Below are 24,653 nucleotides of genomic sequence, written 5' to 3' on the forward strand. Positions count from 1 at the left end.
CATATCTTTTTGTCTGGGACCCACGATCAAGGGGCAACATTTACTCAAGCTCCTATCAATAGTGGATTGCCTGCTCACTAGAAGTGCACACCCAACTACCCAAGCATATTTTAGATTTCTGCTCGCCTTATACTTGTCAGCTTCTCATTGGTCTGATCAAGTTATGTGGCCAGATTCAAAGTCAAGGGACAAGGAGGTACACTCCATCTATCACGAGACCATGGCAAGAAGGTGGATATATTTTCCTTATAGGGAAGTGACAATTTTAGGAAGTAGAGAGAGTTACCTTCTAAAGTCAAAAGGTGTGTACACACACACACAAGAAGTTGTACTAAATATATAGCTACTCAAAGATATATATACACACACACACACATACACACAAATGCACACACACAAGTATGTATTGGAACCTGTACATTTAGTACCACTTACTTTTTGTGTATGGTATACATTCATTTCTTTGAAAATGAAAAAGTTCTTTGTATGTAAGAGTGAACATCCAAAATGTACCCACAATGGTATAAATCAAAAATACTTTTCTCACTCTGCTAGCTTTTACTTTTGTCTGTTTTTGTTTCATTTTGTTTTAAAACCAAGATAGAGTTGGATTAAAAATAGAACTTCCTGCATATGCCAGAATTTCTCCAGTGCTTCTAAGCAGGACATGTGAGTGCCTCTGAGACAGGTTTGCAGACAGAAATATGTATGGGGGAAAGAAGAGAACATAAAAGAAAAGGAAAGGTAAAGAGTCGGATTAGGGAAAAGAAGTGTCTGTTTTGGAGATCAAGTACCAGCAACAATTATCTAAACTCCCCTTAAGGTCATCAGTGCCATTGATATTCTGTTACTTCCTTACTCTCAACTATGTAAGGAGTGTGGTTTGTAGGACCTGAGCAATGGTTTTCCCTTTTTTTTTTTTTTTTTTTTTTTTTTGGAGACAGAGTCTTCCTCTTGCCCAGGCTGGAGTGCAGTGGCACAATTTTGACTCACTGCAACCTCAACTTCCCAGGTTCAGTTGATTCTCCTAACTGAGTAGCTGGGACTACAGGCACGCACCACTATTCCCGGCTAAGTTTTGATTTTTGGTAGGGATGGGGTCTCACCATGTTGCCCAGGCTGGTCTGGAACTCCTGGGCTCAAGCGATCTATCTGCCATGGCCTCCCAAAGTGCTGGGATTACAGGCATGAGCCTCTGTGCTGGGCCTGAGCAAATGATTATGGAGAGGTTTGAGAATAATCAGTAATGATCTGAGGGAGACAAAATTATTATTATTATTATTTTTTAAGACAGAGTCTTGCTCTGTCACCCAGGGTGGAGTGGAGTGCAATAGCACGATCTCGGCTCACTGCAACCTCTACGTCCTGGGTGTTCAAGTGATTCTTCTGCCTCAGCCTCCTGAGTAGCTGGGACTACAGGTGCACGCCACCACACCCAGATAATTTTTGTATTTTTAGTAGCAACGGAGGTTCATCATATTGGCCAGGCTGGTCTTGAACTTCTGACCTCGTGATCCGCCCACCTTGGCCTCCCAAAGTGCTGGGATTACAGGCGTGAGCCACCGCATCCAGCCCCAAAATTCTTTTTAATATCCTTTCACAGAAGATCAAATGTGCATGTTTAGTAGGAGTCTTTTTTGTCAGATTGTTGAAAAAAATTACAGTAGGTGTTTTGGGGATGAGGAAACAATTGTGGGAGCTAGAAAAGATGAATCAAATATTTTGGTGGTTTTGGAAATGGATTAAGGATTGTTTTCTGAACAGCATTAGTTTCATAAAGACTTGTCCAGTTTATGCTTAAGATACAATTCTCTTCACTCTTCTTTCTTCTTTTTTTGAGACACTCTGTCACCCAGGCTGGAGTGCAGTAGCATGATTATAGCTCACTGTAACCTCATCCTCCCAGTCTCAAGCAATCCTCCCACCTCAGCCTGCTGAGTAGCTGGGACTACACATATGTGCCACTACACTCAGCTAATCTTTTGTTTGTAGAGATGGGGTCTTGGCAGGTTGCCTAGACTGGTCTTGAACTGCTGGGCTTAAGTGATCCCCACACCTTGGGCTCCCAAAGTACTGAGATTGCCGTCATGAGCCACCGATCCGAGTCCACCCTATCTCTTTATTCCCAAGCTTTTCTGTCTATTCTGTTCCTACCCTAAGTACATCTCTTTTTTTTTTTTTTTTTTTTTTTTGAGATGGAGTTTCACTCTGTTCCCCAGGCTGAAGTACAGTGGTATAATCTTAGCTCACTGCAACCTCTGTCTCCCGGGTTCAAGCAATTCTCTTGCCTCAGCCTCCGGAGTAGCTGCGATTACAGGCACCCGCCACTACACCCAGCTAATTTTTGTATTTTTAGCAGAGACTGGGTTTCACCATATTGGTCAGGCTGGTCTCAAACTCCTGACCTCAGGTGATCCACCCGTCTCAGCCTCCCAAAGTGCTGGGATTACAGGCGTGAGCCACCATGCCTGGCCAGGTGCATCTCTTATGAACTCTGGCCTGCCTTATTGCTGACTACTGCCTCTAGCGCCAAAAGAGAAACAACTAGAGGATATACAGCCTATTTAATTGTCTGCTTCATTTAAAATTCTTCTCTTAGCAACAAAATTAGATAAAGTCCTAAATATAACTAAAAAATCAAATGTATACATTTGAGGAATGTAATAGCAAATACACACAATGTTCTTTTTATTGTCATTATAGTCCCCAGACTCCTTACAAGGAAAAGTAACTACATTTGTTACATAGAAAAACAGCCCTGAATTATTTTCAGCTACATACAAACGCCATGGTTAAATCTTCAAAACACATTATTGAACTGAAGAAGCAAGGCAGAAAAAGTCCATTTATATAAAATTCAGAAATAGGCAAAATTAAGCATACAGTGATGGTAATACTATTAAGAAAAGCAAGGAAATGATTACCACAGAAGTCAGAATAGTGACTATTTCTGGGTCAGAGGAAGGATGTTAGGAACAGGTAGGAGCAGGTAACAGACTTTTGGGACCCTTGGTGGTGTATTTCGTGGCCTTGGTGCTACTTACGTAAGTGTTTACTTCATAATGATTCACTAAGCTGTGCATTTTGTATTATAAACATTTTCGTGTATAATGCTTATACATTATACACGAAATGTATATAATTTTGTGGGTTATATTTTGTAAGGTTTAAAAAATGGAAATCAGGCTGGGTACAGTGACTCAATGTTTGTAATCCCAGCACTTTGGGAGACCTAGGCGGGCAGATCACTTGAGATCAGGAGTTCGAGCTGGCCAACATGGCAAAACCCCTTCTCTACTGAAAATACAAAAATTAGCCGGGTGTGGTGGCAGGCACCTCTAATCCCAGCTACTTGGGAGGCTGAGGCAGGAGAATCACTTGAACCCGGGAGGCAGAGGTTGCAGTAAACAGAGATCTCGCCATTGCGCTCTAGCCTGGGCGACAACAGCAAAGCTCTGTCTCAAAAAAAAAAAAAAAAGGAAATCATTGTGTGAAATGGGAAAGCTAGAGCAAGGGAAACAACTGGGAAACAGACCAGCAGAAATTTAATGGGGAAAAAAGCTATTTATTTTTCTCCAAATCTCTATCTTGTTTTCCTTATAAGAGCAAAGGTTACTGTGATAATTAAAATAACATAAAATGGATTGAGGGAGTTGCCTGCTGATGCGATTCATATTTTGTTGTTCAATCAGTAAATAACTGGAAGAGATAGCTTTCACTTTGATAGTCAAATTAGTTCACGGTCATTTTCTCAAAACAGAGGTCTTGAGTATGGATTCTGAATTTAGAATTGTCATTTTGTAGAGCAGTTAGGAAAATTGACCAGGGATCTTTGAGTGACATACTCTTTGGTTTAGTTCTATATTGTGAGTCTCGTGAATTTTCTGTATTGTGAATTTTTTTTTTTTTTTTTGAGACGGAGTCTCGCTCTGTCGCCCAGGCTGGAGTGCTGTGGCCGGATCTCAGCTCACTGCAAGCTCCGCCTCCTGGGTTCCCGCCATTCTCCTGCCTCAGCCTCCCGAGTAGCTGGGACTACAGGTGCCCGCCACCTCGCCCGGCTAGTTTTTTGTATTTTTTAGTAGAGACGGGGTTTCACCGTGTTAGCCAGGATGGTCTCGATCTCCTGACCTCGTGATCCGCCCGTCTCGGCCCCCCAAAGTGCTGGGATTACAGGCTTGAGCCACCGCGCCCGGCCTTGTATTGTGAATTTTATTTTGAATTTGTTTTGTTTTGAATAATGAATATTATAGTGACTAGGTTTCCACTTTTCTAGTGGTAACTTTAGGCTTAAATGGACATTTCTTACTCAATTAGGTTACTGGTGTTTTCTAAGAATCATTAAATACTTTTTTTTAAAGTTGTATAGAGTAACAGACTCTGTTCTATCATATCTGAAAAGTACAATCTTAGTACAATAGAGGTAATTAAAGTAGAATTATACCAAAAATACTTTGAGAGCATATTTAATGGTGCTTTCTTTATTCTTCAATGAGATGTTTTGATGTGCAATGGTCTGCAAATTAATTCTTCTCTTTTTCTTGTATTTTTAAAATTCCTAGTCTATTAAATATGATCTTTCCATTTTTTATTTAATGATTTTATTCCAATCAAATATAAATGTTTTACTTCATTCTTTAATAAAATAAATTGCTGAAATTGTCTCTCCTAATCATAAAACAGCTATTTAAAATACATTCTAAAGAAATTAAAATTGAAGCTGAAAGTTAACGAGGAAGGGCACTGAATGTCTTTCCCATTTTTTCATGTCTTTTCTAACCTTTTGGCGGGGGTGGAATTTAACTTCAGACTGTTATTTCTCTCTCTCCTTCAGTTTTTCACTGTTTCTTTCATAATTCACTCATTGAATGCCTTGACTCAGTTAGCAAAGTATGGGCTATTTTTCTTTTTTGTTATTTTTTGCTTTTTCTTCCAAGCTAGATCTATTCAAAATGATTAACAAGTTAAATTTAAACCAGTCTTTCATATTCGGTATTAACTACTTGTTTGAAGAAGCAAGAAACCTGCCCCCTCTCAATTTGTTTTTAGGGCATTAAATATAAACATTAGTCTGATTATGATTACTGCCATTCCAAACATATTAATTAAAAGAAATCAACGTTGTTTATTTCCTATAAAAACATTTGTTCAAAACATTGAGCTCCACAATAAATCATAGTGCAGAAACAGTATCTTAACAATTTGGATTATTTTGCTAAGGAATTCATTTAACTGTGATCACATTGTTTGGGATTTAAATGTTTTTCTCTACTTGTATGAAAACTACATTGCTTGAAAACTACAAAAACTAATCCCCAATTTGCCTTTCTACACAGAGTGGTAAAAGATTAAGGAGCTGACATAACCACTAGTGTGTTATATTTAAGCTTCCCTTTGCTGCTTGCTGCACATGTAACAATGTTGTTCTTTCTTTGACACAGACCCAGACAAAAGCTGAGTGTAGCAAGGAAACAGACAGAACGCCTCCAGTAGTGGCCCCCGCCTGGCTCCAGGATTTGTAAACAGAAACATCCCAGGCTCCAATGAGACAGACAGAGGTTCCCTGTCTGTTTTGCATTCAGGAAGTGTTTGCTTGTATAAGCCCAACTATTGCACAGGCATACATTGCAGTGTTTACATTTGGCTGAGTATTTAAACGAGAAAACTAATAGGGAAGAAAAAGAGGGTTTATTAGAGGTAGGAGAACAAGACGATTCAGGTATAACATGGATGTAGTGTATGTTATGTACAAAGGTTTTTTTCTTGTTTGTTTGTTTTTAAAGAAATAGACAACAAAAAATAGGAGTTTTCTAGTTAAAGGCCTCTTTTATTGCACGCACATGTGAATACGCATATTGAAATATCTTTCCTGGCAGTTTTTCAGGGATCTCATATTTTTAGACCATGTGACATAGCCTTGGAAAGTTTTTATTTGAAATTTAACCAATCATATGGTTTATAATGAAAGGGGAAAAGTTCCCTCGTCCTCACAGGGTGCGTGATGCGGCGTGTGGCTCACTTCTTCAGTGCCCATCTGCTCAAACCTCTGTGGGAGCATACAGACAGGCAGGCTGTGGGGCTCCAACCCCACAACAGTGTCTAGGGAGGAATGTCTACAGCTCCTGAAGCCCCAGTGGGCGTGTGTTGCGGTGCTCTTTTAGTTTGCCATCTATAGGCGGCTTGTGTTAGCTCAGTTAGACCCCCTTCCTTATCACGAGGACAGAGGGATTTCTGTATCCTAGGGTTTCTTGCCTTGGTGTACCGGAAGAGTCGGCTCACACCTGGGCTTGGATAATGCGTGCAAGGTTTATCAGTAGAAGTAGCTCTCCACCGGCCGTGGTGGCTCACGCCTGTAATCCCAGCACTGTGGGTGGCTGAGCTGGTCGGATCACAAGGTCAGGAGATCGAGACCATCCTGGCTAACACGGTGAAACCCCATCTCTACTAAAAATACAAAAAATTAGCCGGGCGAGGTGGCGGGCGCCTGTAGTCCCAGCTACTGGGGAGGCTGAGGCAGGAGAATAGCGTGAACCCGGGAGGCGGCGTCTGCAATGAGCCGAGATCGTACCAGATGGGGGAACCCTAAGGGAGATGGTTTTCTCCTGGAGTTGGGCCGCCCAGTGGCCAAGACTCTCCTCCCTCTGCCCCAGCCAAACTCTGCATCGTTGTCGTTCGGTGGATGGCCTGCCGGCGTGTGGGCGTGTGGGTGCCTGTCCTTGTGCTCTTCTGCTGGCGTGCTGCTCTCGACGACCAGGCACTTTCTTCTGCCGATGTTCTCCTCTTTAAGTCTGGCCTCCTGTGTGTCTGTCCGCTAGGGTGTCGGGTTTTTATAGGCCCAGGATGGGGACGTGGTAGGTCAGGGTGGTCTTGGAAATGCACCATTTGGGCGGGAAAGCAGGAGTTCCTGTCCTCACCTAGGTCTGTGGGAGTGGAGCCCTAGCCAGGGACCCACTTTTCTCTACCCAGCACTTACCTCCCCCGTTCCATATCATTTAAAGAGGCCATGCTCTTCCCTTCCCAGCACTATAACATTTTAAAAATGTTTTAAAACTTTTTTCATCCTCTCCAATACATGAATTAATAATCCATATTTCAGATTTTGAATTAATGAATATTTAATGTAAAAAGTGTTGTTGCATTTTCTTTTATAAATTTGAGAATAAAAGCAAAGAATGCTGAACCTTCAAAAAACTATGAGAAGACTCATACAGAGTTTTGGAAGTAGAAGGACCTTAAAAGTCACTTATAAGGTCACTTATTTTTGTTTTATAGTTTAATGTATTTTAATAACAGACAGGAACAGCAAAAAGACAGCATTAAAAACATGTACTTGAATGTAGGACAACTCAAAAAAGTAGAGTGAACAGATGGAACCTACTCTATGATTAAAATGCTACAAACATCATTTAGTTGCTGTCAATAAGAAATTTACTTACTTTCCAAAAATCCAAATGCAGGCATTGTCCAGAAAAATTTAACAGGTTTATTTGTAATTGTTAGGGCTAGGCATGGTGGTTTATGCCTGTAATTCCAACACATTGGGAGGCCAGGACAGGCAGATTGCTTAAGCCCGGGAGTTTGAGACCAACCTGAGCAACATGGCAAAACCTTGTCTCTACAAAAAATAAAAATTAGCTAGACGTGGTGGCATGAGACTGTAGTCTCAGATGCTTGGGAGGCTGAGGTAAGAGGATCGCTTGAGCCTGGGAGGCTGACGCTGCAGTGAGCCGTGGTCATACCACCGCACTCCAGCCTGAGTGACAAAGTGAGACCCTGCCTCAAAAACAAACAAAATCAAACAAAAGAACAAATTAAATAATTGTTATGAAGTTGAACTTTTAAAACTTGTTCACTGAAATGTTTTGACCTTCATTAAATGCTTTATGTCCCACATTTATATTGAAAATCCACATACAAATAAAAATGGAAAAACTACCAACACATAATTTCTGTTCCCTATTTTTTCACTCACTGTCTTATACTTAGGTGCCTTTTGACCCTATGGGGAAAAAATAATGTTCAGAACTACCAGTAACAGGAAGAAGATAATATTTTTTCAACAGAAGTTTTCCATCATAGTAGATTCCTTTTTTTTTTTTTTTTTTTGAGAAAGTCGCACTCTGTCACTCAGGCTGGAGTGCAGTGGCGCGATCTCTGCTCACTGCAACCTCCGCCCTCCGAGTTCAAGTGATTCTCCTGCCTCAGCCTCCCGAGTAGCTGGGATTACAGGTGCCTGCCCCTGCGCGCAGCTAATTTTTTGTATTTTTAGTAGAGACAGGGTTTCACCATCTTGGCCAGGCTGGTCTTGAACTCCTGACCTCATGATCCACCCGCCTCAGCCTCCCAAAGTGCTGGGATTACAGGCGTGAGCCACCGCACCTGGCCCATCATGGTAGATTCATAAGGATGCTTTCTACAAATGCAGTGTGCTAGTTGGATATCTTTTGGCATGATTGTTACATATTTGGCGTGGATAACATACAGGTTAGTGTCTTCAAAAAGGACAACCAGACAGGCCTACTCAACCAGAGAGATAGCTATTTGTCAAAATACCAATAGCTGTACTCTAGATGTGCCAATCTATTTTGAAGTCCCGAACAATTTCTCACCTCAGACGCTGGAAGAAAAGTTTGCCAATCAGAAGTTCAGGGGACTTCTCATTAGTACTTACTACAGAGTGCCTCGCAAATAGGTCTGTAATTCTGAGGTTTCTTCACCTATCCTGTAGAGGGCACTCTCTTAGGAGCAGCTGGTTTTTTTGTTTGGTTGGGTTTTTTTGTTTTAATTTTGGAAATGGCTTTACTCTGTCTTCTAGGCCGGAGTGTAGTGGCACAATCATAGCTCACTGCAGCATCTGACTCCTGAGCTCAAGCAACTCTCCCAACCTAGCCTCCTGAGTAGCTGGATTACAGGTGTGAGCACTGTGCTTGATCTCTTATGAGCAACTTTTGTAACCACTTGCTTACTGGATGCTTTACTTCCAGTTAATTTGTGAACATTATTGTGCCTTTTATAAGCCATGGTATAGAGACCTCCTTACTTATTCTCCTCCTTTGGCTGGAGCTTGGCAAGCTAGAGGTGGTGCTGGCATTCTATAACTACTTTATTTTATGCATAAAGAAGTAAGAGCCCAGAAAAATTATATAATTTGTCCACAGTGGCTAAAGTGGGGCTAAAACTTACGACCTCTTTTCACTAAACTACTTTACCACTTTTATCTGAAATATTTTGGGAATGTAATATTATCAGTAATAGACTACTTATTTCCTAACAACTGGTTGTTTGTGATAATGTTAAATTATAGTTAAATTTTGAAGTTAAATCACTGTTCGTCATGCTTGCTAATACTTGATGTAATGCCTTAGGACAGATTTTCCTACCTAGGTGTCTCAGTCAAAGTAGTGTAGACTGGGTGCTTAGTTCTAGAGTCTGGGAAGTCCGTGTTCTTAATAGTGCCTGTAGATGATTGTCTTCTTATTGTAACTTACATGTTACATGTAACTCACATGCCAATGTTCTCACATGGCAGAGAACAGAAAGATCCTGTGTCTCCTCTTTTTAAAAAAATTTTTAATTAATTTATTTTTTTTTTAGACAGAGTCTCACTCACCCAGGCTGGAGTGCAGTGGTGTGATATCAGCTCACTGCAACCTCCACCTCTCAGGTTCAAGCGATTCTCCTGCCTCAGCCTCCCAAGTAGCTGGGATTACAGGCACACGCCACCACACCCAGCTAATTTTTTGTATTTTTAGTACAGACAGGGTTTCATCATGTTGGCCAGGCTGGTCTCAAACTCCTGACCTCAAGTCCTCAAGTGATCCACCCACCTTGGCCTCCACCTGGGATTACATGAGCCACCATGCCTGGCCTTTTTTTTTTTTTAATAAGGGCCCTAAACCCATTCATGAGGGTTCTACCCTCATTATATAATTACCTTCCAAAGGTTCCACCTCCATATAGTGTCACGTTGGGGATTTAGGCTTTAACGTATGAATTTGCAGGGCACATAAATATTCAGTGCATTGGCTAGGTGTGATGGCTCACACCTGTAATCCCAGCACTTTGGGAGGCCAAGGCGGGCGGCTCATGAGGGCCGAGGCGGGTGGATCACGAGGTCAGGAGTTGGAGACCAGCCTGACCAACATGGTGAAACCCCATCTCCACTAAAAATACAAAAAATTAGCTGGGCATGGTGGCGTGTGCCTGTAATTCTAGCTACTCGGGACGCTGAGGCAGGAGAATCGCTTGAACCCAGAAGGTGGAGGTTGCAGTGAGCTGAGATCGCGCCACTACACTCCAGCCTGGGTGACAAGAGCGAAACTCTGTCTCAAAAAACAATAACAGCAAAAAAAATTAGCCAGGCGTAGTGGTGTGCGCCTGTAATCCCAGCTACTCGGGAGGCTGAGGCGGGAGAATTGCTAGAGCCTGGGAGGCAGAGGTTGTAGTGACCCGAGATCATGCCATTGCACTCCACCTGTGCAAGAGAGTGAGACTCTGCCTTAAAAAAAAAAAAAAAAAAAAAAAGGAATTCATTAAATGTTCAGCTGTTTCTTCCTACTCACATGTACTGTGGTGTCCTCCTCCACCCACTGCTTTACCTAGAATAAGAATAACTTTGGGTCTTTTCACTCTTGGAAGAGTCTTGTCATATTCTACTTTTTAATCCATTTAGTTTCCTTTTGTCCTTAGATCTTACTTTTAAAGAAAAGGTTGTGATTTTTAGGTTTTCTAACTTGTTGTCAGGGAGGTGTTTTGGCTTCTTATTAAGATGGGAACAAAATTATTTGCATCTTTCTATACTCTAAGCAGAAGTGGGAGTCTCTTTTTTTCACATTGGTCGAGATAGTGTCTTGCTCTGTCACCCATCCATACTGGAGTGCAATAACACAGTTATGGCTCACTGCAGCCTCGAACTCCTGGGCACAAGTGTCTTCCTGTCTCAGCCTCCCAAGTAACTGGGACTATAGGTATGCACTACCACACCCAGCTAATTTTTTTTTTTTTTTTTTTGTAGAGACAAAGTCTTGCCCTGTCACCCAGGCTGGTCTCAAGCTCCTGGCCTAAAGCAATTCTCCCACCTTAGCCTCCCAAAATGCTGAGATCACAGGCATGAACCACTGTTGCCTGGCCTTTTTTCACTTTTTTTTTTTTTTTTCCCTGAGATGGAGTTTCACTCTTGTTGCCCATGCTAAAGTGCAATGGCACGATCTCGGCTCACTGCAACCTCTGCCTCCCAGGTTCAAGCGATTCTCCTGCCTCAGCCTCATGAGTAGCTGGAATTATAGGCATATGCCACCATGCCCGGTTAATTTTTGTATTTTTAGTAGAGACAGGTTTCACCATGTTGGCTAGACTGGTCTCGAACTCCTGACCTCAGGTGATCCGCCCACCTCAGCCTCCCAAAGTGCTGGGATTACAGGTGTGAACCACTGTTCCTGACCCTTTTTTCACATTTTAACATATGTGATATGATAAATCATTTTATCTTATCTAAAAAGCTGTCAGTTGAGGCTATTATTATTATTATTATTTTTGAGTCTCGCTCTGTTGCCCAGGTTGGAGTGCAGTGGTGTGATCTCGGCTCACTACAACCTCTGCCTCCTAGGTTCAAAGGATTCTCCTGCCTCAGCCTCCCGAGTAGCTGGGATTACAGGTGCGCACCATCACACCCGGCTAATTTTTGTATTTTTAGTAGAGATGGGGTTTCACCATGTTGGTCAGGCTGGTCCCGAACTCCTGACCTAGTGATCCACCCACCTGGGTGTCCCAAAGTTCTGGGATTACAGGCGTGAGTCACTGTGCCCGGCTGAGGCTATTATTTCCTTATCACCAAGAAAAAGAAATACTGTCAAATAATTTTACAGTGCCACAAATATGATATATCTCACTGTAGGAGATTTTAAGATGTGATCAATGTATATGTTAAAACTGATAAAATATGGGAGTTGTCACCTATGTACGTGTGAACTTGATTGTTAACTCTGGCAGAATGTCCACTTAACAGCAACCCTTCAGTGTTTCTGTCAACAAACCATATGAGAAGTCAAATGAGTTGTATTGTTTGAAAATGTTTCATTGGATAACAAAGTGTTGATGGTTGCTAACGTTTAGTGATGGGCCTTTGGAATTTGTATGTATACTCCACTTGGTATAGTAGTAAGTTTTTTATAATAAAAAGATTAAAACTAGAAGAAGCAACCTTCCATTGGCACTTTCTGGCATGATCAAGAAAGCATGTGCATTAAAATTTTCAGTATCAGTGTTAGTGGATGGAAAGAAAATTCCAGAGACAAAAGTCGAAATAATTTTTTAAGGAAATGTTGGGTTATGATTCTCAGTGATGTTTTTAATGACACATAAGGTAGAAATGTATGGAAAAATAGGACATAGTTGACAAATTTGAAAAGATACTCAGAGGAATCTAACTCTAAATATGAAAAAGTTTTAGAAATACCTACACCAATTTATTTTGCTTTTGTTTTTCTTTTTACGGGCTGTATAAGAATGATTTTAATAATCTCTGTCCAAATAAGTCTAAAGGAGCTTATCAAGAAGTAAAGCATAAACATTCTAGGGGCTAAGTCATGGTTGTAGTTTAAGCAGCATACTTTTTAGTATCTCTTATTCTGAATTTAAAAAAAGTAAGCACCATGTATATAGTTAATCATTTTTAGTGTTTCCAAGATACTGCTTTTCTTCATAGGCTATAAAAAGCTTTTGTTGTTTATGTTAGTAACAAAAACAATTTTACAAATGGAAACATTTTTAGAAACTTTACTATTTATATTAGTATTATATAAATTTATCCAGTTTCCAAAAATTTGGGTAATGCTAAAATCATTTTCCAACAACTAGAAAAAGACTAGGAAAATTATCATTTCTATTTTGTAATAAAAGCTTGATAAAATACACATTAGTTAGCTGTATACAATGTTCTCATAATTTAGTAAAAGCAAAAAAAAAAAAACCTAGAAAGCTAAATCCTAGTGGAAAAATCTTTATTATTAAATTTTTAATTGTACTAATTCTGTACTTTTATGTACAATATTTGGTGTTTCAGGTTTTTCCAAAATCTAACCTTTGTTACATTAAAATTTTAGTATTTTATTTAATTGGTAATGTCCTTTAAAGAACATTAATCTAAATTTTAAATATTGAAATTTAAACATGTCCACATATTTCAGAATTAAAAATTAGATTTAAAAAAAATAAAATTAGATTCCTTATCACTTCTCATTCCTAGTTGAATTTGAAATACATTTATCAAATAAGTAGTATGGTTCAGTTCTTTTGGGAATTATAACGTTGGATATCTTAACTCATTTGCAGAAACAGTTTTATCCATAATGCCATATTAATGTTACATTTAATATTTAACTTTATTTTTTATAGAGAAGACTTAAGATAATCTTTATTAACTCATATTTATTTGAATTACACAAGAATGTAAGAACACATTTAAATATTCAGCCTTTCTCATTTGGATGTAGCAAAACTTTGTTTCATGTTAGACCTATGAATTTTTTTATTCTAACAAACATTTAAAGAAGTATCAGTTTTTGGCTGGGCGCGGTGGCTTATGCCTGTAATCCCAGCACTTTGGGAAGCCGAGGTGGGCAGATCACGAGGTCAGGAGCTCGAGGCCAGCCTCACCAACATGGTGAAACCCTGTCTCTACTAAACATACAAAAATTAGCCGGGTGTGGTGGCACGTGCCTGTAATCCCAGCTACTTAGGAGGCTGAGGCAGGAAAATCACTTGAACCCAGGAGGCGGAGGTTGCAGTGAGCTGAGATTGTACATCTATGACATGGATAATATTCAGTGATAAAAGGAAATGAACTACTAAGCCACAAAAAGACACGGAGGAACCTAAAGTACATATTGCTAAGTGAAAGAAGGCAGTCTGAAAAGTCTATATATTGTATCATTACAACTATATGATTTTCTGGAAAAGAAAAACTATAAGCACATAAAATATCCTTGTATAGTCATCAATCTATAAATTATTTAGTTTCGTGTGTGTGTATGTATTGAAAATAGTTTATTTTTTAGGTTTAGCAAATTCTAAAAATGAGTTAGTTTGTTTTGTTTTTTGTTTTTTTTGTTTTTTTTTTGAGATGGAGTCTCACTCTCTTGCCCAGGCTGGAGTACAATGGCATGATCTTGGCTCACTGCAACCTCTGCCTCCCGGGTTCAAGTGATTCTCCTGCCTCAGTCTCCTGAGTAGCTGGGATTACAGGCACGCGTCACCATTCCCGGCTAATTTTTGTATTTTTAGTAGAGATGTGGTTTCACCATGTTGGTCAGGCTGGTCTCAAACCCCTGACCTCGTGATCCGTCTGCCTCAGCCTCCCGATGTGCTGGGATTGTCAATAGTTATGCTGTGAACATGTGTGTAGAAGTTTGTGTTTGAACACTTGGTTTTGGTTCTTTTTAATATATGCTTAGGAGTGGAATTGCTGGGTCTTATGGTGATTCCATGTTTAACTTTTTGAGGAACTTGCAAACTGTTTTCTACTGTATATTTACCATTTTATATCCCACCAGCAATGTACAAGAGTTCTGATTTATCCACATCCTTGCTAGCACTTTTTATTTTCTTTTTTTTAAAATTGTAGCCATGCTAATGTATGTGAAATAATATCTCACTCTGGTAAAATGAGTTTTATATGTAGCTTTTCTGCCTGTAAGTTACTCTGTATGTTAAAAGGAGGCACAATGATCAATATGTTAAAATCTATTAATATCTAATAAATGGGCTGGGCACAGTGACTCATACCTGTAATCCCAGCACTTTGGGACACCAAAGTGGGCACATCAACTTGAGACCAGGAGTTCAAGACCAGTCTGGTTAACATGGTGAAACCCCATCTCTACTAAAAATACAAAAATTATCCAGGTGTGGTGCTACACATCTATAATCCCAGTGACTCAGGAGGCTGAGGCACAAGAATGCTTGAGTCTGAGAGGTGGAGTTTGCAGTGAGCTGAGATTGCACCACTGAACTTCAGCCTGGGCGACAGAGCAAGACTCTCTTAAAAAAAAGAAAAAAAAGAAAAAGAAAATCTAATAAATGGCCTGCAAATTAAGAATATTTCAGTGTTGTTTCAACAGATCCATCTATAGAAATATAGTTTTGACATTTTAATAAGCAACTTCTACTTAATTTGATTGAGACAAATAAATTCATTAAAACAGGACTGCCCATTAGAGGAACTCTTCACCATAGAGGCATCCTACTTTGCCATAGAAGCTTCTAATTTGAGTATAACATGCTTGATTTTGATTGAATATAAAGAATGAATAAAGATGCTGGCAGTCATCAAGCACAGCCTCTGATCAGTATTACCAAACATTGCATAACTATGTCTAGTAAAATAATGAACAGCTCTTTCATAGGGTAACTCATTCTATTTTAGACAGGTCTATTTATAAGCCATGTTTTTCTGTATGCTGAACTAAAGGCTGTTATCCTTGAAGATACACTGATTGGAACTGGTTATTCTTTCTTGGTCCAAATCAAGTCCATTTTTTGATGTGAAGACAGCTATCACATCCTCCCAAGTTTTCTTTTTTTCTCATCAGATGTTTTCAGTTCTTTCTGCCCATCACAGTTCAGAGGTCTCATACCTTCACAGTTGCACTTGCTGTCTTTTGGATATGCTCTAGTTGGTGGCCATCCATCCTAAAGGGTATTTGCTCTAGACATGATCTGACCCACAGAATGGAACTTAACACATAAAATGTTTACATGTTCATGATAGCCCTGTGATTTACCTATGTGTATTCCCATTCCATTCTGCAAGTGAGTAAACTTGGGCTCAGATAGGTGAAGAAACTTCCCGAAGGTCATATATTAAGTGGAAGAACTGAGCTTCAAGTCCAATTCAGATTCAATTACCTGCAAAGCCATGCTATTTTCATTAATAATAATATCAATATTGATAAACATAACTACCATTTATTGCGTAGATAACACATGCTTTTTTAAAAAAACTTTAATTTTTTTTTAAGAAACATTCTCACTACATCACCCAAGCTGGAGTGCAGTGGTACAATCATGGCTCACTGCAGCCTCAAATTCCTGGGCCTAAGCAATCCTCCTACCATAGCCCCCTGAGTGCATGCCACCATGCCTGACTAATTTTTTTTTTTAATTTGTTTTAATGCCTGGCATTTTGCTATGTTGTCCAGGCTGGCCTTGACCTCCTGGCCTCAAGTGATCCTCCTGCAGCAGCCTCCCAAAGTGTTGGGATTATAGGCATGAGCCACCGTGCCCAGCCAGATAATATATTCTTGACATCATATAAGTACCTAAGATGGCAGGTACTTAGACTGCCATCTAAATCTTACAGCTAACTTGGGAAATACAGAGTACTGTTTTTATAAATGAGGAAATTGAGGAGTTAAAACCAAATGTGATTCTAAAACTATTAGATTCTAAGACTCTTAATAGTATACTATCCTGTCTACACTGTTTCATGGTATAGTTGATATTTCAATAATTAGGAGCACACCTACTTGGTGTTTCAGTGTTCCAAATCTATATGGAATAGTCTGTATGATTAAAAAATATAATTTGTAATTATCACAAATTTGCTAATTTTTTCTTTCATTTCCTTTGATGCAAAAACATTACTGATTTGATTATACATTGATACAGCCTTTCTAAAGGGCAGTCTGTCAGTATTTAACAAAATACTTTTTCAAAAAATGATGATGTTTCAAAATTTGTTTTCTTTTAGGTCCACCTCATTCATTTAACCGAGATGAGACAATAATCATTGCTTTGGCATCAGTCTCTGTATTAACTGTTTTGATAGTTGCCTTATGCTTTGGATACAGAATGTTGACAGGTAAAAATTACCATTTTTTGTCCTATCATTTATTAAACATGCAATTTAAGCAGTTTATTTGCTCCTTTTAAATGCCCTATGTTAAAAAAAAAAATAGTCTCAAAGTTATGCAAAGTACAGCCAGCCTCAGTAGTTATCACATATGGACAGTATTGTTTCATCATTCAAATTATCAGTCACTACCCCTTTCCATGCCACTGGATTATTTTGAAGCAAATCATGGATACAATATATCTATAAATATTTAATTAGATATTTTTATCTCTTTAAATATTATCTCTATAATACAGGAGCTTTAAGAATACATATCCATAACACCATTTTCACATCTGAAAAAATAACAGTAATTCCTCAGTGTCATCAAATGTCAAGTTGGTTCTAATAAACTTTAGGTTTGATGGACTGTTTAGGAAGTCAGCATTCATTCACTCGTTCGAATAACTTCTATACAATCTTCTTTAAAGTTTTTATAAAAATATTTCTTAGGGTTTTAAACTTTTAAAGTAAGTCATTATGAAAGTGTCTCCCAGAATTTGGCTTTCATGCTATTCTGCATTCATCTTCATTTATAGGTATTACCTAGTTTAGTAAATCGCTTTACTCCTATTGACATTAGACATAAATCTTGCTGCTAATCTTTCTGCAGCTCTTCTTTCTAAGTGTAATATTATAAAAAGTGTAAAAAGATACTCATTTTCAGGCCGGGCGCGGTGGCTCAAGCCTGTAATCCCAGCACTTTGGGAGGCCAAGACGGGCGGATCACGAGGTCAGGAGATCGAGACCATCCTGGCTAACATGGTGAAACCCCGTCTCTACTAAAAAAAAAAAAAATACAAAAAACTAGCCGGGCGAGGTGGCGGGCGCCTGTAGTCCCAGCTACTTGGGAGGCTGAGGCAGGAGAATGGCGTAAACCCGGGAGGCGGAGCTTGCAGTGAGCTGAGATCCGGCCACAGCACTCCAGCCTGGGCGACAGAGCGCGACTCTGTCTCAAAAAAAAGAAAAAAAGATATTCATTTTCAGAAAACCATATAATAGTAACCTGTTTCCTGTTCCTATAGGAGACCGTAAACAAGGTCTTCACAGTATGAACATGATGGAGGCAGCAGCATCTGAACCCTCTCTTGACCTAGATAATCTGAAACTGTTGGAGGTAAGTTTGCTTTTAGATTATAGACTATTGTTTCTACTATGATACTAGACCTGGAACAGTGACTTCATTCACTCATTAAGACATTCATTCATTTATTTAACCCTTATTTACTAAATTACAATTTTTTTGTCAAGGCCTATTCTAGGCACTGGGAACATAGGTGAACAATACAGATATGTCTCCTGGGGCTTGTATTTGAGTTGAAGAGTCTACAAACAGGTACAGGAATGTATAATATAATTGCAAGTAGTAGTAAGTGCTATGAAGAAAAGTATAGTGAATAAGAGGCTGGGCGCGGTGGCTCAAGCCTATAATCCCAGCACTTTGGGAGGCCGAGAGGGGTGGGTCACTAGGTCAGGAGATCCAGACCATCCTGGCCTACACGGTGAAACCCTGTCTCTACTAAAAAATAAAAAAAACTAGCCGGGCGCAGTGGTGGGCGCCTGTAGTCCCAGCTACTCAGGAGGCTGAGGCAGGAGAATGGCGTAAACCTGGGAGGCAGAGCTTGCAGTGAGCTGAGATCCGGCCACTGCACTCCAACCTGGGCGACAGAGCGAGACTCCATCTCAAAAAAAAAAAAAGAAAAAGAAAAGTATAGTGAATAAGAAAATGATGAAAAGGGAGTTATTAAAGAAAATATGGGCCAGGCACAGTGGCTTATGCCTGTAATCCCAGCACTTTGGGAGGCTGAAGCGGGTGGATCACCTGAGGTCGGGAGTTCAAGACCAGCCTGACTAACATGAAGAAACCCCGTCTCTACTAAAAATACAAAATTAGCCAGGTGTGGTGGCGCATGCCTGTAATCCCAGCTACTTAGGAGGCTGAGGCAGGAGAATTGTTTGAATCTGGGAGGCGGAGGTTGCAGTGAGCCAAGATCGCACCATTGCACTGTAGCCTGGGCAACAAGAGCAAAACTCTGCCACAGGAAAAAAAAAAAAAAAGAAAAAGAAAATATGGCCAGGTGTGATGGGTCATGCATGTAATCCCATCACTTTGGGAGGCCAAGGCAGGGGGATCCCTTGAGGTCAGGAGTTCAAGACCAGCCTGGCCAACATGGTGAAACCCCATCTCTACTAAAATACAAAAATTAACTGGGAGTGGTGGCACACGCCTGTAGTCCCAGCTGCTTGGGAGGCTGAGGCTAGCGAATTGCTTGAACCCAGAAGGTGGAGGTTGCAGTGAGCCAAGATCATGCCACTGCATTCTAGGTGACAGAGCAAGAATCCATCTCAAAAAAATAAAAAATATATATATTTTTTTTATTTAGAAAGAAGTTGACCTTTGAGTAGAGATTTCTACAGGGTATGAGGATAAAGACATGAAAGTTTGAAAAGAGTGTGCCACAAGGAATCCATAATAGACAACAAATAAATACTCCTTGTCTGCATATAGTACATATTTTTGTAGATACATAAGTCTCTTATATATAGAATTTAAGTTTCATTTGGTGATATCTCAGAAGCTATTTGGTGATATCTCAGAAGCTACATTAAAAGTGTTACCATGATGAGTGTTTTTATGATATTTATTAAGATTGACTTGAAAACTATGGTCCCCAAACCAGAGACTATTAAATAATAGATATGATAGATTTGACTATATAAAAAAATTGTAAGAACTTTCTGTTTTGGGAGAGACATACCGTAAACAAAGATAAAAGCCAAATTTGAAAAATAAATTTCAACATATAAGGGAAGACGTGATAAAGAACCGATATAAATCAAGATGAAAGAAACATTCTATAGCAAATGGACAAAAAGTCTAGGTGCTGTGACTCACACCTGTAATCCCAGCTCTTTTGGGAGGCCGAAGTGGGTGGATTGCTTGAGCCTAGGAGTTCAAGAGAAGTCATAGGCAACATGGTGAAACCCCATTTATTTTATAAAAAATACAAAAATTAGCTGGGTGTGGTGGCACATGCCTGTAGTCCCAGCTACTCGGGAGGCTGAGGTTGAAGGATCACTTGAGCCCAGGAGGTAGAGGTTGTGGTGAGCCTAGGCAACAGAGACCCTGTCTGAAAAAAAAAAAAAAAAAAAAAAGGGACGAAATATATTAACTGCCAATTCACAAAAGTGGTAAGTGTGGCTGAGAAATGTACAGTAAGATGTCCAATTTATGAGGCTGAAAGAAATACTAGTTAACCCATGGAATTTTAACCATGATTAAGTGATAGAAACACTTCCAAACATTGCTGAATTAACTATATATTGATACAACCTTTTAAAAGGACACTTTGTATAATTTTTACTTGGAAATAGTGTATTAAACACAACATATATCCTTAAATAAATGATGGTAAATCCCCCACCTGTTTTAATAAAAAGTAAAAGCAATCCCCAGAAGCCAAAAATAACGAGAATGGGTTACATTTTACTGGTTCTTTGTGTGTTGAGTAATTTTTTTGTATTCTGGATATTGCGAATATTGTATTGTGGAACACTGGACTCTTCTAAAGTGTGTCAATTTTTGCTATTTTAGTAAGCAATTAACTTGGTTGAACATATACCACAAACCTGTCTGGGGCAGAAACTCAAATCTCAGTTCAGTGATTTTATCTTTTCTTTTTTTTTTTTTGAGATGGAATCTCGCTCTGTCACCCAGGCTGGAGTACAAGGCACGGTCTCGGCTCACTGCAGCCTCCACCTCCTGGGTTCAATTGATTCTCCACCCTCAGCCTCTATATAGGGATCTTTATGCAAGTATTTAAGTCTCCACACAAGTGACTACAGGCGCATGCCACCACGGCCAGCTAATTTTTGTATTTTTAGTAGAGACGGGGTTTCACCATGTTGGCCAGGCTGGTCTCGAACTCCTGACCTCATGATCCACCTGCCTCAGCCTCCCAAAGTGCTGGGATTACAGGCAGGAGCCATCACGCCTGGCCTCAGTTATTTTATCTTTAGCTGGAGACTGTCTTATATATTCATTGGGTTTCCCTCTCTCTGAATTTCTCCTTTCTAGGGTTCTCCCCTCACTTTTTAGCAACTGTGGCTGTCCCAAATATGTCCTGAGTTTCTCAAGGCCAGAACAATTTTCTGTTTTTCTTTTTTTTTCTTTTTGAGACAGAGTCTCGCTAGGTCGCCCAGGCTGGAGTGCAGTGGCACGATCTCGGCTCACTGCAAGCTCCACCTCCCAGGTTCACGCTATTCTCCTGCCTCAGCCTCCCGAGTAGCTGGGACTACAGGCACCTGCCTCCACCCACGGCTATCTTTCCTCGCTATTTTTTTTTTTTTTTAAGTGGAGATGGGGTTTCACCGTGTTAGCCAGGATGGTCTCGATCTCCTGACCTCATGATCTACCCACCTCATGATCTACCCACCTCGGCCTCCCAAAGTGCTCGGATTATAGGCGTGAGCTACCACACCTGGCCTCTTTTTTCTTTTTTTTTTAATTGAGACAGAGTCTTGCTCTTTCGCCCAGGCTGGAGTGCAGTGGTGCAGTCTCAGCTCACTGCAACCTCCATTTCCCGGGTTCAAGTGCTTCTCCTGCCTCAGCCTCCTGAGTAGCTATGATTACAGGTGTGTGTCATGATACCCGGCTAATTTTTGTATTTTTAGTAGAGACAGGGTTTCGCCACTTTGGCCAGGCTGGTCTCAAATTCCTGACCTCAAGTGATCTTGCCCGCCTTGGCCTCCCAAAGTGCTGGGATTACAGGCGTGAGGCACCACACCCAGCCTAGAATGATTTTCTACAGCAATTTTAGTTCCACTGCATGTGCTGATTTCAGCCTGCCCTCAAGCTAAAAGCCATAAAAATGGGTAACTTGCCCCATGCCACTTTTTTCTCAAAGCCTTAATGCCTCTCAAGATCTGCCTTTAGATCTTTTTTTTTTTAAATTTTGTCCAGCATTTATAAATGTTCTCTGTGGGCAGACTGGGTCTGATAGGAGCTTCATCAGCCATACTAGAACAGAATTTATTAATTTCTTGATAATGGAATAAACTGTAAGCAACAGAGAGCTGTGGCATTCCGTTTAAATTTGTACTTTATTGGCTGGGCACGGTGGCTCATGCCTGTAATCTCAGCACTTTGGAAGGCCAAGGCAGGTGGATCACGAGGTCAGGAGATCGAGACCATCCTGGCTAACACGGCGAAACCCCGTCTCTACTAAAAATACAAAAAATTAGCCGGGCGTGGTGGCAGGCACCTGTAGTCCCAGTTACTCAGGAGGCTGAGGCAGGAGAATGGTGTGAACCCGGGAGGCAGAGCTTGCAGTGAGCCGAGATCGCGCCACTGTACTCTAGCCTGGGCGACAGAGCAAGACTCCATCTCAAAGAAAAAAAAAAAGAAAAAAAAATTGTACTTTATTATTTAGTAAATTTGATTGTTCAATTGTGATATTAATACCTTGCTTTCTTTAAAACACAGCTGATTGGCCGAGGTCGATATGGAGCAGTATATAAAGGCTCCTTGGATGAGCGTCCAGTTGCTGTAAAAGTGTTTTCATTTGCAAACCGCCAGAATTTTATCAACGAAAAGAACATTTACAGAGTGCCTTTGATGGAACATGACAACATTGCCCGCTTTATAGTTGGAGATGAGAGAGTCACTGCAGATGGGCGCATGGAATATTTGCTTGTGATGGAGTATTATCCCAATGTAAGTTCTTCATAAAAAATAAACTAAAGTCGCATGTGGTGGATCACTTGAGGCCCAGAGTTCAGGACCAACCTCGCCAAAATGGCAAAACTCCGTCTCTACTAAAAATACAAAAGTTAGTCGGGGGTGTGATGGCGCACATCTGTAATTCCAGCTACTTGGGAGGCTGAGGCACGAGAATTGCTTGAACCCGGGAGGCGGAGGTTGCAGTGAGCTGACATTGTACCACTGCACTCCAGCCTGGGCGACAGAGCAAGACGCCATCTCAAAAAATAAAAAAAAATAAACTGACATTTATATTAGTTGTTAATCAGACTTCAGAGAGGACCACTGTATTACAGATAGAGCATTGCTGACTCACAACTGGATTATTCATGTCTGCAGTGAAATAAGGATCTCACGCCAGAATGTGAATCAACTAATTATACTGTGTGTTTGCTGTCTCCTCTTTCTTTTTGTTTTTCTCTTTTTTATTTAATTTTTGACAACAAGTTTTTCCATGAAAGAAGCAGTATCATTCTGATGCAAACTTCTTTTCTCATCAGCAACTGGTAATAGTTTGTAGATAAGCACTTTGAGTAGCACCAGTACATACATGAATATATTTACAAAAGCCTTTTATTTTCTACTTATTAACCATAACAATATAATCTATATTCGTACTGGTGAGTGATACACTTTTCTATCTTAATTTGATCAAATAATTGTTTCAAAGGAAATAATCATTCATAATTTTTAATATTGGAGCCATAAAAATTGATAATGTTTAAATTCCCTTTACCTTCCCTTCCTCTCCTCTCTACATTCCCTTCCTCTCCTCTCTACACACACAAATGTCATCCTAACTCTTTCGAGATTCTGAAATATAGTAGTTCATTAGATCTTCATGGAATCCTAACCTATTTGCAAATTCTTTATAAGGATGCGAACTTACCTCTTCATGTTAAAAATCTCCTTTTTTTTTTTGCATTTTTTCCTCTATATAGGGATCTTTATGCAAGTATTTAAGTCTCCACACAAGTGACTGGGTAAGCTCTTGCCGTCTTGCTCATTCTGTTACTAGAGGACTGGCTTATCTTCACACAGAATTACCACGAGGAGGTAAGAGAGTCAATAGATGAAATTGACACTCATGTGGGTTCAGAATTCACAACAGGAAATTTTAATTATATCTTCAAAGTATAAAAGTATAATTTATCTTATCAGAGATTTATTATTAGCTAGTTGTTTGAAAGATTCGGCATGTAATGTATTTGAGATGTAACAGAAAGAGCTTTCCTACGCAGCTGCCAAGATGGCAGAGGGGCAGTCCTGGTGCTTGATAGCTGAGTCCAACTGCTGGGCTACCTGGAGGCTGTCATGACCCAGCAGAGAAAGTAGTGGTCATGTGCTGAGAGGACATCACCATTTCTGGCAGTTTCTACAGAAACAAGTTAAAGTACCTAGCCTTCCTCTGCAAGCAGACAAACACCAATCTTTCCCAAGGACCCTACCATTTATGGGTCCCCAGCCATATCTTTTGGCAGACCACCTGCAGTAGGCTGCCCCACAACACCAAGCAAGGCTAGGCTTCCCTGGATCACTTCAAGGTGTTTGATGGAATCCCACTGCTGTATGACAAGAAAAAGCAGATGGCGGTTTCTGCCACCCTCAGGGTCATATGTCCGAAGCCTCGAAGGAAGTTTGCCCTACCTGGGGCACTGGGCTCACAAGGTTGACTGGAAATACCAGACAATGACAGCCACCATGAGAGAAGAGAAAGGTCTATTACCAGAAGATCTATTACCAGAAGAAAAGCAGCTCATGAGGCTATGGGAAAAGGCTGAAAAGAACATTGACAAATACATGAAGGTGCTCAAAAGAACATTGACAAATACATGAAGGTGCTCAAGGCCCACAGACTCCTAGTGTGAGTCCAGTAAAGACTGTTTATTCCTCATGCTTGTCCTGGCCTGCCCTTCTTCCATTGTTGCCATGGGGATGTAGGGGACCCAGGGGCAACAGTCCAGGTGCCATAGGCAGCCTGGGACTTACAAAGCTGGAGATAAG

At 40.2% G+C, this 24,653-nt stretch overlaps 1 protein-coding gene across 2 annotated transcripts in view; it reads left to right on the plus strand.

Annotated features, from left to right (window-relative positions):
* The window catches only part of BMPR2 (bone morphogenetic protein receptor type 2), a 204,575-nt gene that overhangs the window by 138,030 nt on the left and 41,892 nt on the right, over nucleotides 1-24,653 (plus strand). For both annotated transcript variants that reach the window (XM_003907828.5, XM_009182806.4), the window contains exons 4-7: nucleotides 16,745-16,855; nucleotides 17,914-18,005; nucleotides 22,374-22,604; nucleotides 23,591-23,705. In XM_003907828.5, coding sequence (XP_003907877.2) covers nucleotides 16,745-16,855; nucleotides 17,914-18,005; nucleotides 22,374-22,604; nucleotides 23,591-23,705 — 549 coding nt within the window. The remainder of the gene's footprint in view (nucleotides 1-16,744; nucleotides 16,856-17,913; nucleotides 18,006-22,373; nucleotides 22,605-23,590; nucleotides 23,706-24,653) is intronic.

Source organism: Papio anubis, chromosome 10 (genome assembly GCF_008728515.1).
Source record: "Papio anubis isolate 15944 chromosome 10, Panubis1.0, whole genome shotgun sequence".
Classification (NCBI taxonomy): Eukaryota; Metazoa; Chordata; class Mammalia; order Primates; family Cercopithecidae; genus Papio; species Papio anubis.